General features: G+C 50.7%; 1 protein-coding gene across 4 annotated transcripts in view; it reads right to left on the bottom strand.

Annotated features, from left to right (window-relative positions):
* LOC134949533 (histone H3-like centromeric protein A) overlaps window positions 1-19,026 on the bottom strand; it is a 64,201-nt gene that overhangs the window by 4,849 nt on the left and 40,326 nt on the right. For all 4 annotated transcript variants that reach the window (XM_063938157.1, XM_063938159.1, XM_063938158.1 and 1 more), the window contains 3 exons: window positions 5,314-5,483; window positions 4,941-5,092; window positions 4,781-4,858 (listed from right to left, as the gene is read on the bottom strand). In XM_063938157.1, the coding sequence (XP_063794227.1) occupies window positions 4,781-4,858; window positions 4,941-5,092; window positions 5,314-5,455 (372 nt within the window). In that variant the 5' untranslated portion in view covers window positions 5,456-5,483. The remainder of the gene's footprint in view (window positions 1-4,780; window positions 4,859-4,940; window positions 5,093-5,313; window positions 5,484-19,026) is intronic.

Here is a 19,026-nt window from a genome sequence, read left to right on the forward strand (position 1 = left end):
GAGAGGCACAGCTGGGGCATTACGTGTGTGTGTGTGTGTGTGTGTGTGTGTGTGTGTAAGGTCACTGGCAGTAACACAGGTCAGGGGGGTAGCAGCGGAGGGGCAGAGCCGGGGCATTACGTGTGTGTAAGGCCACTGGGAGTAACACAGGTCAGAGGGAAGCAGCGGAGGGGCATTACGTGTGTGTACGGTCACTGGGAGTAACACAGGTCAGGGGGAAGCAGCGGAGGGGCACAGCTGGGGCATTACGTGTGTGTAAAGTCACTGGCAGTAACACAGGTCAGGAAGAAGCAGCTGAGGGGCAGAGCTGGGGCATTACGTGTGTATACGGTCACTGGGAGTAACAGGTCAGGGGGAAGCAGCGGAGGGGCAGAGCTGGGGCATTACGTGTGTGTACAGTCACTGGGAGTAACACAGGTCAGGGGGAAGCAGCGGAGGGGCACAGCTGGGGCATTACGTGTGTATACGGTCACTGGGAGTAACACAGGTCAGGGGGAAGCAGCGGAGGGGCAGAGCTGGGGTATTACGTGTGTGTAATGTCACTGGGAGTAACACAGGTCAGGGGGAAGCAGCGGAGGGGCAGAGCCGGGGAATTAAGTGTGTGTACGGTCACTGAGAGTAACACGGGTCAGGGGGAAGCAGCGGAGGGGCAGAGCCGGGGCATTACGTATGTGTACTGTCACTGGGAGTAACACAGGTCAGGGGGAAGCAGCGGAGGAGCAGAGCTGGGGCATTACGTGTGTGTACTGTCACTGGGAGTAACATGGATCAGGGGGAAGCAGCGGAGGAGCAGAGCTGGGGCATTACGTGTGTGTACTGTCACTGGGAGTAACATGGGTCAGGGGGAAGCAGCGGAGGAGCAGAGCTGGGGCATTACGTGTGTGTACTGTCACTGGGAGTAACATGGGTCAGGGGGAAGCAGCGGAGGAGCAGAGCTGGGGCATTACGTGTGTGTACTGTCACTGGGAGTAACATGGGTCAGGGGGAAGCAGCGGAGGAGCAGAGCTGGGGCATTACGTATGTGTACTGTCACTGGGAGTAACACAGGTTAGGGGGAAGCAGCGGAGGAGCAGAGCCGGGGCATTACGTGTGTGTACAGTGACTGGGAGTAACACGGGTCAGGGGGAAGCAGCGGAGGGGGCAGAGCTGAGGGGTATTACGTGAGTGTAATGTCACTGGGAGTAACACAGGTCAGGGGGAAGCAGCGGACGAGCAGAGCTGGGGCATTACGTGTGTGTACTGTCACTGGGAGTAACATGGGTCAGGGGGAAGCAGCGGAGGAGCAGAGCCGGGGCATTACGTGTGTGTACAGTGACTGGGAGTAACACGGGTCAGGGGGAAGCAGCGGAGGGGGCAGAGCTGAGGGGTATTACGTGAGTGTAATGTCACTGGGAGTAACACAGGTCAGGGGGAAGCAGCGGACGAGCAGAGCTGGGGCATTACGTGTGTGTACTGTCACTGGGAGTAACATGGGTCAGGGGGAAGCAGCGGAGGAGCAGAGCTGGGGCATTATGTATGTGTACAGTCACTGGGAGTAACACAGGTCAGGGGGAAGCAGCGGAGGGGCAGAGCTGGGGCATTACGTGTGTGTAATGTCACTGGGAGTAACATGGGTCACGGGGAAGCAGCGGAGGAGCAGAGCCGGGGCATTACGTGTGTGTACAGTCACTGGGAGTAACACAGGTCAGGGGGAAGCAGCGGAGGGGCAGAGCCGGGGCATTACGTGTGTGTACGGTCACTGGTAGTAACACAGGTCAGGGGGAAGCAGCGGAGGAGCAGAGCTGGGGCATTACGTGTGTGTACGGTTATAGGGAGTAACAGGTCAGGGGGAAGCAGTGGAGGGGCAGAGCTGAGGAGTATCAAGTGTGTGTAATGTCAATGGGAGTAACACGGGTCAGGGGGAAGCAGCGGAGGGGCAGAGCCGGGGAATTACGTGTGTGTACGGTCACTGGGAGTAACACGGGTCAGGGGGAAGCAGCGGAGGGGCAGAGCCAGGGCATTACGTGTGTGTACGGTCACTGGGAAGCAGCGGAGGGGCACAGCTGGGGCATTACGTGTGTGTAATGTCACTGGGAGTAACAGGTCAGGGGGAAGCAGTGGAAGGGGCAGAGCTGAGGGGTATTACGTGTGTGTAATGTCACTGGGAGTAACATGGGTCAGGGGGAAGCAGCGGAGGGGCAGAGCTGAGGGGTATTACGTGTATGTAATGTCACTGGGAGTAACATGGGTCAGGGGGAAGCAGCGGAGGGGCAGAGCTGAGGGGTCTTACATGCGTGTAAGGTCACTGGGAGTAACGCAGGTCAGGGGGAAGCAGCGGAGGGGCAGAGCTGAGGGGTATTACGTGTGTGTAATGTCACTGGGAGTAACATGGGTCAGGGGGAAGCAGCGGAGGGGTAGAGCCGGGGTCTTACGTGCGTGTAAGGTCACTGGGAGTAACACAGGTCAGGGGGAAGCAGCGGAGGGGCAGAGCTGAGGGGTATTACGTGTGTGTAATGTCACTGGGAGTAACATGGGTCAGGGGGAAGCAGCGGAGGGGCAGAGCTGAGGGGTATTACGTGTGTGTAATGTCACTGGGAGTAACATGGGTCAGGGGGAAGCAGCGGAGGGGTAGAGCCGGGGTCTTACATGCGTGTAAGGTCACTGGGAGTAACACGGGTCAGGGGGAAGCAGCGGAGGGGCAGAGCCAGGGCATTACGTGTGTGTACGGTCACTGGGAAGCAGCGGAGGGGCACAGCTGGGGCATTACGTGTGTGTAATGTCACTGGGAGTAACATGGGTCAGGGGGAAGCAGCGGAGGGGCAGAGCTGGGGCATTACGTGTGTGTAATGTCACTGGGAGTAACAGGTCAGGGGGAAGCAGTGGAGGGGGCAGAGCTGAGGGGTATTACGTGTGTGTAATGTCACTGGGAGTAACATGGGTCAGGGGGAAGCAGCGGAGGGGCAGAGCTGAGGGGTATTACGTGTGTGTAATGTCACTGGGAGTAACATGGGTCAGGGGGAAGCAGCGGAGGGGTAGAGCCGGGGTCTTACATGCGTGTAAGGTCACTGGGAGTAACACGGGTCAGGGGGAAGCAGCGGAGGGGCAGAGCCAGGGCATTACGTGTGTGTACGGTCACTGGGAAGCAGCGGAGGGGCACAGCTGGGGCATTACGTGTGTGTAATGTCACTGGGAGTAACATGGGTCAGGGGGAAGCAGCGGAGGGGCAGAGCTGGGGCATTACGTGTGTGTAATGTCACTGGGAGTAACAGGTCAGGGGGAAGCAGTGGAGGGGGCAGAGCTGAGGGGTATTACGTGTGTGTAATGTCACTGGGAGTAACATGGGTCAGGGGGAAGCAGCGGAGGGGCAGAGCTGAGGGGTATTACGTGTGTGTAATGTCACTGGGAGTAACATGGGTCAGGGGGAAGCAGCGGAGGGGCAGAGCTGAGGGGTCTTACATGCGTGTAAGGTCACTGGGAGTAACACAGGTCAGGGGGAAGCAGCGGAGGGGCAGAGCTGGGGTATTACGTGTGTGTAAGGTCACTGGGAGTAACAGAGGTCAGGGGGAAGCAGCGGAGGGGTAGAGCCGGGGTCTTACGTGTGTGTAAGGTCACTGGGAGTAACACAGGTCAGGGGGAAGCAGCGGAGGGGCAGAGCTGGGGTATTACGTGTGTGTAAGGTCACTGGGAGTAACAGAGGTCAGGGGGAAGTAGCGGAGGGGTAGAGCCGGGGTCTTACGTGTGTGTAAGGTCACTGGGAGTAACACAGGTCAGGGGGAAGCAGCGGAGGGGCAGAGCTGGGGTATTACGTGTGTGTAAGGTCACTGGGAGTAACAGAGGTCAGGGGGAAGCAGCGGAGGGGTAGAGCCGGGGTCTTACGTGTGTGTAAGGTCACTGGGAGTAACACAGGTCAGGGGGAAGCAGCGGAGGGGCAGAGCTGGGGTATTACGTGTGTGTAAGGTCACTGGGAGTAACAGAGGTCAGGGGGAAGCAGCGGAGGGGTAGAGCCGGGGTCTTACGTGTGTGTAGGGTCACTGGGAGTAACACAGGTCAGGGGGAAGCAGCGGAGGGGCAGAGCTGGGGACTTTAGATATATTCTATAGCCATGGGGATAATACACGTCTTTAGGAGTAATGTGGACTGGGCTAGAGCTGGGCCGTTTTGTCAGAGGTAGGTAACCTACGGCAGTCCAGCTGCTGTGGAACTACACATGCCAGCATGCCCTGCCTCAGTTTTGCTGTTAGGGCATGCTAAAACTCTGGGATATGTAGTTCCACAGGCTGCCTACCCTAAATTATGTTATGTTAATGGGGGTAATAGCGATTACTGGGCGGCAGTGAAGGGGTAGAAAGGGTGTATTATATGTGTAGTATCAGAGGGGTAATACAGGCCCCTGGAAACACTACAAACACACTGGGACTTATTCTGAGTAGCACAGATCTCTCTTTGCGGCGAGTTATTGCACACAAACATTTTCGTGTATGGCCATCCTAGACACATGAAACTTGGTCGGATCAGTCTTTCCATGAATAGGGCATTTTGGGGCAGGAATTATGCGGTGGCAAAGCGATCGTACTAAACCACCAAGACCGGTGGGCGTATAGGTAACCTTTGTACGATTTCCGAAGGAAAGCCTGTGTCTGATGGATGTCTCACACCCAGTAGGGGGTTGGGGTGTCATTGTGTTGCGACTGGCGACGAATGGCGCAGGCACGCCTTCTCGCATTACTGGAACGATTATTGAGCCACAATTCTAAGATTATACCAAACAGAACGCAGCGTTTACACCAATACTAATCCTGACCTCCTGTAACGCCATGAGCGCTTTGCTTTGCCAGGACAACGGCACGCCGCGGGAAAACTCCAAGCAGACTTCTCTCACCTACACAAACATAAAAACCAGAGATTACCAGCAAAGCACAAATGAGGGGGAAGGGTTAGATGCAGAGAAGACGTCCCCTCACCAGCCGGGCGAACGGAGCCTGCCTGATGAGCAGCTCCGTTGATTTTTGGTACTTGCGTATTTCCATCAGCGCCCGAGCTCCTGCGCGGTATCGCTTTCGGGTGGGCGCCGGCACTCTCTGGCTCGCGCGCGCCGGCACTCTCTGGCTCGGGCCTGGTTTTAAAACAAACACAGGACAGAGTTTAACAATCTCAACTTTTGGGCTTCTGTTACCCAGTACAATAAATGCGTGAACGTTCCGTGGACAAGCGTTGAACATTCACTGGTCTCTACTGTCGCCATAGCAGCCTTCCTCCTTTATAATCCAAGCCCAATCCCACATATATCTCCTTAAGCTTTTATTTTTTTAAAAACAAAGAGCAGCTTCCACTTACCTGGAGATGAGCTGGTTGATGCAGCGGCGGTGGAGGTGGTGGCGGCAGAAGCGGTGGAGGTGGTAGCGGCAGCAGCAGGCACCTTCCTCGGGTTCTGCGACTTCCGGCGGGCAGCACTTGCTCCAGAGGCTTTCTTGACCATTTTAGCAATTAGGCACAAAACCAAAACTCTGCAGAAGCAAATAATTTATATGACAGCGTGTCAGAACATTTCTACGTCCCTGCGGAGGGGTCATCAGCACAGGCAACCAAAAAAATAAAATAAAGATTATTTTCAAGTGCACATTTTAGTTTGGAAACCAACATGTAGTATCTTGATTATGTGGTGATTCTTTACAGAATAAAGACCAAACATTCATAATTAAAAACAGAATTATTTGGGGAATTTTCGGCAGGTTTTATTTGCAGTTTAGGAGGTAACCGTAAATTAAGGCCATTTCCAAGCCTTCCGGGAAGAGAAGTAGAGAGAAAAAAAAAATACTTCTGGCACTCTATCGCCTAGGACAGGCATTCCCAACCTTGGTCCTCAAGGCCCATTAATAACGCTTCCAGATTGCTAATGCCGGGTGGCACCCGGGAATTGGACCCTTTTAAACTGGCTTCCCAACCAGGCAATATTGCTGGGTTGCCATCGGGGCTGGGGGCCGCGGTGGCAGGTGTGGAGGCGGCGCTGGTAGAGGAGATAATCTCTACGCCGCCTCTTCCTCCACCCAGAACCCGTTCACACTGCACCTGACCCAGTAATAACCCTGCTTTATTCCCTGGTTGAATTACCAGGTCAGGTGACCCTGTAATTCGGGATTGACCCTTTCACACCGTACAGCGACCCGCGTCAATATACTGGGTCATTTGTGCAGTTTGAAAGGGGTAAATTTACTAAGGTGGTAGGTTTTTTTTAGAACTGGTGATGTTGCACATACCAATCAGATTCTACTTAACATTTATCTAGCTGCTTCTAGAAGATAATAGATAGAATCCAATTGGTTGCTATAGGCAGCATCTTCATGTCTAAAAATAAATAAGAATTTACTCACCGGTAATTCTATTTCTCGTAGTCCGTAGTGGATGCTGGGACTCCGTAAGGACGATGGGGAATAGCGGCTCCGCAGGAGACTGGGCACAACTATAAAGAAAGCTTTAGGTCTAACTGGTGTGCACTGGCTCCTCCCACTATGACCCTCCTCCAGACTTCAGTTAGGATACTGTGCCCGGAAGAGCTGACACAATAAGGAAGGATTTGGAATCCCGGGTAAGACTCATACCAGCCACACCAATCACACCGTATAACTCGTGATATTATACCCAGTTAACAGTATGATAACAACTGAGCCTCTCAACAGATGGCTCAACAATAACCCTTTAGTTAAGCAATAACTATATACAAGTATTGCAGACAATCAGCACTTGGGATGGGCGCCCAGCATCCACTACGGACTACGAGAAATAGAATTACCGGTGAGTAAATTCTTATTTTCTCTGACGTCCTAAGTGGATGCTGGGACTCCGTAAGGACCATGGGGATTATACCAAAGCTCCCAAACGGGCGGGAGAGTGCGGATGACTCTGCAGCACCGAATGGGCAAACTCTAGGTCCTCCTCAGCCAAGGTGTCAAACTTGTAGAATTTAGCAAACATGTTTGACCCCGACCAAGTAGCTGCTCGGCAAAGTTGTAGAGCCGAGACCCCTCGGGCAGCCGCCCAAGAAGAGCCCACCTTCCTCGTGGAATGGGCTTTCACTGATTTAGGATGCGGCAGTCCAGCCGCAGAATGTGCAAGCTGAATCGTACTACAGATCCAGCGAGCAATAGTCTGCTTTGAAGCAGGTGCACCCAACTTGTTGGGCGCATACAGGATAAATAGCGAGTCAGTCTTTCCTGACTCCAGCTGTCCTGGAAACATATATTTTCAGGGCCCTGACTACGTCCAACAACTTGGAAGCCTCCAAGTCATTTGTAGCCGCAGGCACCACGATAGGTTGGTTCAGATGAAACGCTGATACCACTTTAGGGAGAAACTGGGGACGAGTCCTCAATTCTGCCCTATCTATATGGAAAATCAGATAAGGGCTTTTACATGACAAAGCCGCCAATTCTGATACACGCCTGGCCAAAGCCAAGGCCAACAACATGACCACTTTCCACGTGAGATATTTCAAATCCACGGTTTTAAGTGGCTCAAACCAATGTGACTTTAGGAAATCCAACACCACGTTGAGATCCCAAGGTGCCACTGGAGGCACAAAAGGGGGCTGAATATGCAGCACTCCCTTAACAAAAGTTTGAACTTCAGGTAGTGAAGCCAGTTCTCTCTGGAAGAAAATCGATAGAGCCGAAATCTGGACCTTAATGGAACCCAATTTTAGGCCCATAGTCACCCCTGACTGTAGAAAGTGCAGGAAACGGCCCAGCTGAAATTCTTCCGTTGGGGCCTTCCTGGCCTCACACCACGCAACATATTTTCGCCATATGCGGTGATAATGGTTTGCGGTTACTTCTTTCCTAGCTTTAATCAGCGTAGGAATGACTTCCTCCGGAATGCCCTTTTCCTTCAGGATCCGGTGTTCAACCGCCATGCCGTCAAACGCAGCCGCGGTAAGTCTTGGAACAGACAGGGCCCCTGCTGCAGCAGGTCCTGTCTGAGCGGCAGAGGCCATGGGTCCTCTGAGATCATTTCTTGAAGTTCCGGGTACCAAGCTCTTCTTGGCCAATCCGGAACAATGAGTATAGTTCTTACTCCTCTTCCCCTTATTATCCTCAGTACCTTTGGTATGAGAGGAAGAGGAGGGAACACATAAACCGACCGGTACACCCACGGTGTCACTAGAGCGTCCACAGCTATCGCCTGCGGGTCTCTTGCCCTGGCGCAATACTTTTCTAGCTTTTTGTTTAGGCGGGACGCCATCATGTCCACCTGTGGCCTTTCCCAACGGTTTACAATCAGTTGGAAGACTTCTGGATGAAGTCCCCACTCTCCCGGGTGGAGGTCGTGCCTGCCGAGGAAGTCTGCTTCCCAGTTGTCCACTCCCGGAATGAACACTGCTGACAGTGCTAACACGTGATTTTCCGCCCATCGGGGAATCCTTGTGGCTTCTGCCATCGCCGTCCTGCTTCTCGTGCCGCCCTGTCGGTTTACATCGGCGACCGCCGTGATGTTGTCTGACTAGATCAGTACCGGCTGGTTTTGAAGCAGGGGTTTTGCCTGACTTAGGGCATTGTAAATGGCCCTTAGTTCCAGAATATTTATGTGCAGGGAAGTCTCCTGACTTGACCATAGTCCTTGGAAGTTTCTTCCCTGTGTGACTGCCCCCCAGCCTCGAAGGCTGGCATCCGTGGTCACCAGGACCCAGTCCTGTATGCCGAATCTGCGGCCCTCTTGAAGATGAGCACTCTGCAGCCACCACAGCAGAGACACCCTTGTCCTTGGAGACAGGGTTATCAGACGATGCATCTGAAGATGCGATCCGGACCACTTATCCAACAGGTCCCACTGAAAGGTTCTTGCATGAAACCTGCCGAATGGAATCGCTTCTTAGGAAGCTACCATTTTTCCCAGGATCCGCGTGCAGTGATGCACCGACACCTGTTTTGGTTTTAGGAGGCCTCTGACTAGAGATGACAGCTCCTTGGCCTTCTCCTCCGGGAGAAACACTTTTCTCTGTTCTGTGTCCAGAACCATCCCCAGGAACAGTAGACGTGTCGCAGGGACCAGCTGTGACTTTGGAATGTTTAGAATCCAGCCGTGCTGTTGTAGCACTTCCCGAGATGTTGGTCGGGGTAGCACTAACTGCTCCCTGGACCTCGCCTTTATCAGGAGATCGTCCAAGTACGGGATAATTAAAACTCCCTTCTTTCGAAGGAGTATCATCATTTCGGCCATTACCTTGGTAAAGACCCTCGGAGCCGTGGATAGACCGAACGGCAACGTCTGGAATTGGTAATGACAATCCTGTACCACAAATCTGAGGTACTCCTGGTGAGGATGGTAAATGGGGACATGCAGGTAAGCATCCTTGATGTCCAGTGATACCATGTAATCCCCCTCGTCCAGGCTTGCAATAACCGCCCTGAGCGATTCCATCTTGAACTTGAATTTTTTTATATATGTGTTCAAGGATTTCAAATTTAAAATGGGTCTCACCGAACCGTCCGGTTTCGGTACCACAAACATTGTGGAATAGTAACCCCTTCCTTGTTGAAGTAGGGGCACCTTTACTATCACTTGTTGTGAATACAGCTTGTGAATCGCCTGTAACACTGCCTCCCTGCCTGAGGGAGTGGTTGGCAAGGCAGATTTGAGGAAACGGCGGGGGGGAGACGTCTCGAATTCCAGCTTGTACCCCTGAGATACTACTTGAAGGATCCAGGGATCCACCCGTGAGCGAGCCCACTGATTGCTGAAATATTTGAGACGGGCCCCCACCGTACCTGGCTCCGCCTGTGAAGCCCCAGCGTCATGCTGTGGACTTAGAGGAAGCGGTGGAGGACTTTTGCTCCTGGGAACTGGCTGTATGCTGCAGCTTCTTTCCCCTACCTCTGCCTCTGGGCAGAAAGGACGCGCCTTTAACCCGCTTGCCCCTATTGGGCCGAAAGGACTGTACCTGATAATACGGTGCTTTCTTTGGTTGTGAGGGAACATGGGGTAAAAATTTAGACTTCCCAGCTGTTGCTGTGGAAACGAGGTCCGAGAGACCATCCCCGAACAACTCCTCACCCTTATAAGGCAGAACTTCCATGTGTCGTTTGGAATCTGCATCTCCTGTCCACTGCCGAGTCCATAACCCTCTCCTGGCAGAAATGGACATTGCACTAATTTTGGATGCCAGCCGGCAAATATCCCTCTGTGCATCCCTCATGTATAAAAGTGCGTCTTTTATATGCTCTACGTTTAGCAATATAGTGTCCCTGTCTAGGGTATCTATATTTTCTGACAGGGAATCTGACCACGCAGCAGCAGCACTGCACATCCAGGCTGAAGCAATAGCCGGTCTCAGTATAACACCTGTGTGTGTATATATAGATTTCAGGATAGCCTCCTGCTTTCTATCAGCAGATTCCTTCAGGGCGGCCGTATCCGGAGACGGTAGTGCCACCTTCTTTGACAAGCGTGTGAGCGCTTTATCCACCCTAGGGGATGTTTCCCAGCGTGACCTATCCTCTGGCGGGAAAGGGTACGCCATTAGTAACCTCTTAGAAAATTACCAGCTTTTTATCAGGGGAAGCCCACGCTTCTTCACACACTTCATTTAACTCTTCAGATGGAGGAAAAGCTACTGGTAGTTTTTTCTTTCCAAACATAATACCCTTTTTTGTGGTACCGGGGGTAACATCAGAAATGTGCAACACATTTTTCATTGCCTCAATCATGTAACGTGTGGCCCTACTGGAAGTTACATTAGTCTCATCGTCGTCGACACTGGAGTCAGTATCCGTGTCAACATCTGTGTCTGTCATCTGAGGTAGCGGGCGTTTTAGAGCCCCTGATGACTTTTGAGACGCCTGGGCAGGCACAGGCTGAGAAGCCGGCTGTCCCACATTAGGTATGTCGTCAAACCTTTTATGCAAGGAGTCGACACTGTCGCGTAATTCCTTCCACAGCACCACTCAGGTGTCGATCCCGCAGGGGGTGACATCACGTTTACAGGCATTTGCTCCGCCTCCACATAAGCCTCCTCATCAAACATGTCGACACAGCCGTACCGACACACCGCAAACACACAGGGAATGCTCTGACAGAGGACAGGACCCCACAAAGCCCTTTGGGGAGACAGAGAGAGAGTATGCCAGCACACACCAGAGCGCTATATAACACAGGGATCCCACTATAAATTAGTGTTTTCCCTTATAGCTGCTTTTTTATATATCATATATATATATATATATATATACAGGTTGAGTATCCCTTATCCAAAATGCTTGGGACCAGACGTATTTTGGATATCGGATTTTTCCGTATTTTGGAATAATTGCATACCATAATGAGATGTCATGGTGATGGGACCTAAATCTAAGCACAAAATGTATTTATGTTTCATATACACCTTATACACACAGCCTGAAGGCAATTTTAGCCAATATTTTTTATAACTTTGTGCATTAAACAAAGTGTGTGTACATTCACACAATTCATTTATGTTTCATATACACCTTATACACACAGCCTGAAGGTCATTTAATACAATATTTTTAATAACTTTGTGTATTAAACAAAGTTTGTGTACATTGAGTCATCAAAAAACAAAGGTTTCACTATCTCACTCTTATTCAAAAAAGTCCGTATTTTGGAATATTCCGTATTTCGGAATATTTGGATATGGGATACTCAACCTGTATATCTATACTGCGCCTAAATTTAGTGCCCCCCCTCTCTTTTTTACCCTTTCTGTAGTGCAGGACTGCAGGGGAGAGCCAGGGAGCTTCCTTCCAGCGGAGCTGTGAGGGAAAAATGGCGCCAGTGTGCTGAGGGAGATTGCCCGCCCCTTTTTCGGCGGACTTTCTCCCGCTTTTTCTGGAATACTGGCAGGGGTAATTTTACATCTATATAGCCTCTAGGACTATATTTGATGTAGATTTGCCAGCCAAGGTGTCATATATTGCCCTCAGGGCGCCCCCCCCCAGCGCCCTGCACCCATCAGTGACCGGAGTGTGTGGTGTACATGAGGAGCAATGGCGCACAGCTGCAGTGCTGTGTGCTACCTTGGTGAAGACCGAAGTCTTCTGCCGCCGATTTTCCGGACCTCTTCGTTGCTTCTGGCTCTGTAAGGGGTACGGCGGCGCGGCTCCGGGAACGAACACCAAGGTCGGGTCCTGCGGTCGATCCCTCTGGAGCTAATGGTGTCCAGTAGCCTAAGAAGCCCAAACTACCACCTGTTAGGTAGGTTCGCTTCTTCTCCCCTTAGTCCCTCGCTGCAGTGAGTCTGTTGCCAGCAGGTCTCACTGTAAAATAAAAAACCTAAATATACTTTCTTTCTAGGAGCTCAGGAGAGCCCCTAGTGTGCATCCAGCTCAGCCGGGCACAAGATTCTAACTGAAGTCTGGAGGAGGGTCATAGTGGGAGGAGCCAGTGCACACCAGTTAGACCTAAAGCTTTCTTTATAGTTGTGCCCAGTCTCCTGCGGAGCCGCTATTCCCCATGGTCCTTACGGAGTCCCAGCATCCACTTAGGACGTCGGAGAAATTAAAAAAAAACTCCCACCTTAGTAAATTTACCACTAACAATCATCTAGGTTTTAGTCATACCGTGCTTGAGAACAGGTGATTTAATTAGTCCCTCAGTTATTTTGATGTAACCATCTGTGCTGAAGCCTGGATATCAGTAAAACCTGCACTGCCTTGAGGACTGAGGTTGGGAATGTCTGATCTAGAGCAAAAGATAGTGCAAATGTGTGGCTACATGAAATCCGCCACCATAGCGCCGCTATGTAGTAGCTTATATGGCTGAACACATTTGTAGCCACTTTGTGTCTCGCTGCAGACGCCAATACGCAAATCTAGCTTTGCGTGCAAATGCATGTGGAAACCTATCCTACCGGCTTTTCTTATGTCCGTCTCTGCAGCAGTCATTGACATCAGGACTTACAGCCCCATGCAAAAAGTAAGATTTTAAACCTACCGGTAAATCTTTATCTCCTAGTCCGTAGAGGATGCTGGGGACTCCGTAAGGACCATGGGGTATAGACGGGCTCCGTAGGAGACATGGGCACTCTAAAAGACCTTTTATGGGTGTGAACTGGCTCCTCCCTCTATGCCCCTCCTCCAGACCTCAGTTAAAGAACTGTGCCCAGAGGAGACGGACAGTACGAGGAAAGGATTTTTGTTAATCTAAGGGCGAGATACATACCAGCCCACACCGTACAACATGGAATATACGAAACCAGTTAACAGTATGAACAAAACGGCATCAGCCAGAGACTGATCTCAACTGTAACATAACCCTTATGTAAGCAACAACTATATACAAGCCTTGCAGAAATTGTCCGCATTGGGACGGGCGCCCAGCATCCTCTACGGACTAGGAGAAAAAGATTTACCGGTAGGTTTAAAATCTTAGTTTCTCTTACATCCTAGAGGATGCTGGGGACTCCGTAAGGACCATGGGGATTATACCAAAGCTCCAGACCGGGCGGGAGAGTGTGGATAACTCTGCAGCACCGATTGAGCAAACATGAGGTCCTCATTAGCCAGGGTATCAAACTTGTAGAAGTTAGCAAAAGTGTTTGAACCCGACCAAGTAGCTGCCCGGCAAAGCTGTAACGCCGAGACACCTCGGGCAGCCGCCCAAGAAGAGCCCACCTTCCTAGTGGAAGGGGCCTTTACCGAATTAGGTAACGGCAATCCAGCCGTAGAATGAGCTTGCTGAATCGTGTTACAGATCCAGCGAGCAATAGTCTGCTTAGAAGCAGGAGCGCCAACTTTGTTGGTTGCATACAAGACAAACAGTGCCTCTGTTTTCCTAACTCGAGCCGTCCTGGCTACATAAATTTTTAAGGCCCTGACTACATCAAGGGGCTTGGAATCCTCCTAGTCACCCGTAGCCACAGGCACCACAATAGGTTGGTTCATATGAAACGACGAAACCACTTTAGGTAGAAATTGAAGACGAGTACTCAACTCTGCTCGATCCTCATGGAAAATCAGATAGGGGCTCTTGTGAGACAAAGCCGCCAATTCGGACACCCGCCTCGCAGATGCCAAGGCCAACAACATGACCACTTTCCAAGTGAGAAATTTTAATTCAACCGTTTGAAGAGGTTCAAACCAGTGTGTGACTTAAGGAACTGTAACACCACGTTAAGGTCCCACGGTGCCACTGGGGGCACAAAAGGAGGTTGGGTGTGCAGCACTCCCTTTACAAAAGTCTGGACTACTGGGAGAGAAGCCAATTCCTTCTGAAAGAAAATAGATAAGGCCGAAATCTGCACCTTAATGGAACCTAACTTTAGGTCCATATCCACTCCTGTCTGCAGAGAGTGGAGAAAACGACCCAGCTGAAAATCTTCCGTAGGAGCATTCTTGGCTTCACACCAAGATACATATTTCCTCCAGATACGGTGATAATGCTTCGCGTCACCTCCTTCCTAGCTCTGATTAAAGTAGGGATGACTTCCCCCGGTATATCTTTTCTAGCTAGGATTTAGTGTTCAACCGCCATGCCGTCAAACGTAACCGCGGTAAGTCTTGGAACACACAGGGCCCCTGTTGCAACAGGTCCTCCCTGGGAGGAAGAGGCCACGGATCTTCTGTGATCATTTCCTGAAGATCTGAATACCAGGCCCTTCGAGGCCAATCTGGAACAATAAGTATTGTCTGCACTCTTGTTCGTCTTATGATTCTCAATATTTTTGAGATGAGTGGAAGTGGAGGGAACACATAGACCGACTGAAACACCCACGGTGTCACTAGGGCGTCCACCGCCACTGCCTGAGGGTCCCTCGACCTGGAACAATATGTCCAAAGCTTTTTGTTGAGGAGTGACGCCATCATGTCTATTTGAGGAAGTCCCCAACGACTTGTTATCTCTGCAAAGACTTCTTGATGAAGTCCCCACTCTCCTGGATGGAGAGCGTGCCTGCTGAGGAAGTCTGCTTCCCAGTTGTCTACTCCCGGAATGAAGACTGCTGACAGAGCGCTTACATGATTTTCCGACCAGCGTAGAATCCTGGTGGCTTCTGCCATTGCTACTCTGCTCCTTGTCCCGCCTTGGCGGTTAACATGCGCCACGGCTGTGACGTTGTCGGACTGAATCAGAACGGGTAGGTTGCGAAGAAGATTCTCCGCTTGTTGTAGGCCGTTGTATATGGCCCTTAATTCCAGCACATTGATGTGTAGACAAGCCTCCTGGCTTGACCATATTCCCTGAAAATTTCTTCCTTGTGTGACTGCTCCCCATCCTCGGAGGCTCGCATCCTTGGACACAAGAACCCAGTCTTGAATGCCGAACCTGCGACCCTCTAGAAGGTGAGCACTCTGAAGCCACCACAGGAGAGATACTCTGGCCCTAGGGGACAGGCTTATCCTCTGATGTATTTGTAGATGGGACCCTGACCACTTGTCCAGAAGGTCCCACTGAAAAGATCTCGCATGGAACCTGCCGAACGGAATGACCTCGTAGGCCGCCACCATCTTTCCCAATACTCGAGTGCATTGATGAACTGACACTCTTTTTGGCTTTAGCAGGTCCCTGACCATGTTCTGGAGTTCCTGGGCTTTTTCCGTGTCTTTTTTTCCGTGTCCAGAACCATGTCCAAAAATGACAGCCGAGTTGTCGGAACCAACTGCGACTTTGGTAGATTTAGAATCCAGCCGTGTTGTTGTAGTACTCTCAGGAAGAGAGACACGCTTCTCAGTAACTGATCCCTTGATCTTGCCTTTATCAGCAGATCGTCCAAGTATGGGATAATTGTGACCCCCTGCTTGCGCAGGAGCACCATCATTTCCGCCATTACCTTGGTGAAAATTCTCGGGGCCGTGGAAAGCCCAAACGGCAATGTCTGTAACTGGTAATGACAAACCTGTACAGCGGATCTCAGGTACCCCTGATGAGGGGGATAAATGGGGACATGAAGGTATGCATCCTTTATGTCTAGCGACACCATAAAATCCCCCCCTTCCAGGCTGGAGATCACTGCCCAGAGAGATTCCATCTTGAATTTGAACCTTTTCAAATACAGGTTCAGGGATTTTAGATTCAGAATGGGTCTGACCGAGCCATCCGGCTTCGGGACCACAAATAGGGTTGAATAAATAAGAATTTACTTACCGATAATTCTATTTCTCGTAGTCCGTAGTGGATGCTGGGGACTCCGTCAGGACCATGGGGAATAGCGGCTCCGCAGGAGACAGGGCACAAAATTAAAAGTTTGACCACTAGGTGGTGTGCACTGGCTCCTCCCCCTATGACCCTCCTCCAAGCCTCAGTTAGGATACAGTGCCCGGACGAGCGTACACAATAAGGAAGGATTTTGAATCCCGGGTAAGACTCATACCAGCCACACCAATCACACTGTACAACTTGAGATCTGAACCCAGTTAACAGCATGATAACAGAGGAGCCTCTGAAAAGATGGCTTCCAACAATAATAACCCGATTTTTGTAACAATAACTATGTACAAGTATTGCAGACAATCCGCACTTGGGATGGGCGCCCAGCATCCACTACGGACTACGAGAAATAGAATTATCGGTAAGTAAATTCTTATTTTCTCTGACGTCCTAGTGGATGCTGGGGACTCCGTCAGGACCATGGGGATTATACCAAAGCTCCCAAACGGGCGGGAGAGTGCGGATGACTCTGCAGCACCGAATGAGAGAACTCCAGGTCCTCCTTAGCCAGGGTATCAAATTTGTAGAATTTTACAAACGTGTTCTCCCCTGACCACGTAGCTGCTCGGCAGCGTTGTAATGCCGAGACCCCTCGGGCAGCCGCCCCAGGTGAGCCCACCTTCCTTGTGGAGTGGGCATTTACAGATTTTGGCTGTGGCAGGCCCTGCCACAGAATGTGCAAGTTGAATTGTGCTACAAATCCAACGAGCAATCGTCTGCTTAGACGCAGGAACACCCAGCTTGTTGGGTGCATACAGTATAAACAGCGAGTCAGACTTTCTGACTCCAGCCGTCCTTGAAATATATATATATATATATATATATATATATATATATATATATATATATATATATGTATGTATGTATGTATGTATGTATGTATGTATGTATGTATGTATGTATGTATGTATGTATGTATGTATGTATATATATATATATACATATATATACACGAGTCCAAATCACGGCACTCCTCGTTCCCAAAGTTGCTTGTAAACTCACAGGTAAATGGCCGGTGCCCTCCCTGGTTACAGCCACGGCTGTGTCCAAATGTAAAAGCAGAATCTGGGCGGCACTCACGGCGCAGAAAGAACAGACAAACGAGTCTGAAGGTTTGCGGTCGTTTGTCTGTTCTTTCTGCGCCGTGAGTGCCGCCCAGATTCTGCTTTTATATATATATATATATATATATATATATATATATATATATATATATATATATATATATATACACACACACACATATACACACACATATACACACACACATTTTTAAGGCTCTGACAACGTCGAACAACTTGGAGTCCTCCAAGTCGCTAGAAGCCGCAGGCACAATAGGTTGGTTCAGGTGAAACGCTGATACCACCTTAGGGATAAACTGAGGACGCGTCCGCAGTTCTGCCCTGTCCCAATGGAAAATCAGATATGGCTTTTGTACGAAAAAGCCGCCAATTCGGACACTCTCCTGGCCGAAGCCAGGGCCAGTAGCATGGTCCCTTTCCATGTAAGATATTTCAAATCCACCGATTTGAATGGCTCAAACCAATGGGATTTGAGGAATCCCAAAACTACATTGAGATCCCACGGTGCCACTGGAGGCACAACCGGGGCTGTATATGTAGTACTCCTTTGACAAAAGCTTGGACTTCAGGAACTGAAGCCAGTTCTTTCTGGAAGGAAATCGACAGGGCCGAAATTTGAACCTTAATGGACCCCAATTTGAGGCCCATAGACAATCCTGTTTGCAGGAAATGTAGGAATCGACCCAGTTGAAATTCCTCCGTCGGAGCCCTCTCCTTCAGGATCCGGCGTTCAACCGCCATGCCGTCAAACGCGGCCGCGGTAAGTCTAGAGGTAGAGTGCACGGATCCTCCGTGCGCATCTCTTGAAGTTCCGGGTACCAAGTCTTTCTTGGCAAATCCGGAACCACGAGTATCGTTCTTACTCCCCTTCGCCTTATAATTCTCAGTACCTTGGGTATGAGAGGCAGAGGGGGGAACACATACATTGACTGGTACACCCATGGTGTTACCAACGCGTCCACAGCTATTGCCTGAGGGTCTCTTGACCTGGCGCAATACCTGTCCAGTTTTTTGTTGAGGCGGGATGCCATCATGTCCACCTTTGGTTTTTTCCCAACGGTTCACAATCATGTGGAAGACTTCTGGATGAAGTCCCCACTCTCCCGGGTGGTGATCGTGTCTGCTGAGGAAGTCTGCTTCCCAGTTGTCCACTCCCGGAATGAACACTGCTGACAGTGCTATCACATGATTTTCTGCCCAGTGAAAAATCTTTGCAGCTTCTGCCATTGCCCTCCTGCTTCTTGTGTCGCCCTGTCTGTTTACGTGGGCGACTGCCGTGGTGTTGCCCTACTGGTTCAACACCGGCTGACCCTGAAGCAGAGGTCTTGCCAGGCTTAGAGCATTGTAAATTGCCCTTAGCTCCAGTATATTTATGTGAAGTGAAGTCTCCAGGCTTGACCACACTCCCTGGAAATTTCTTCCCTGTGTGACTGCTCCCCAGCCTCTCAGGCTGGCATTCGTGGTCACCAGGACCCAGTCCTGAATGCCGAATCTGCGGCCCTCCAAAAAGGTGAGCACTCTGCAACCACCACAGAAGAGACCCCCTTGTCCTTGGAGACGGGGCTATCCGCTGATGCATCTGAAGATGCGATCCGGACCATTCGTCCAGCAGATTCCACTGAAAGGTTCTTGCGTGGAATCTGCCGAATGGAATCGCTTCGTAAGAAGCCAACATTTACCCAGGACTCTTGTGCATTGATGCACTGACCCTTTTCCTGGTTTTAGGAGGTTCCTGACTAGCTCGGATAACTCCCTGGCTTTCTCCTCCGGGAGAAAAACCTTTTTCTGAACTGTGTCCAGAATCATCCCTAGG

Source organism: Pseudophryne corroboree, chromosome 8 (genome assembly GCF_028390025.1).
Source record: "Pseudophryne corroboree isolate aPseCor3 chromosome 8, aPseCor3.hap2, whole genome shotgun sequence".
Taxonomy (NCBI): Eukaryota; Metazoa; Chordata; class Amphibia; order Anura; family Myobatrachidae; genus Pseudophryne; species Pseudophryne corroboree.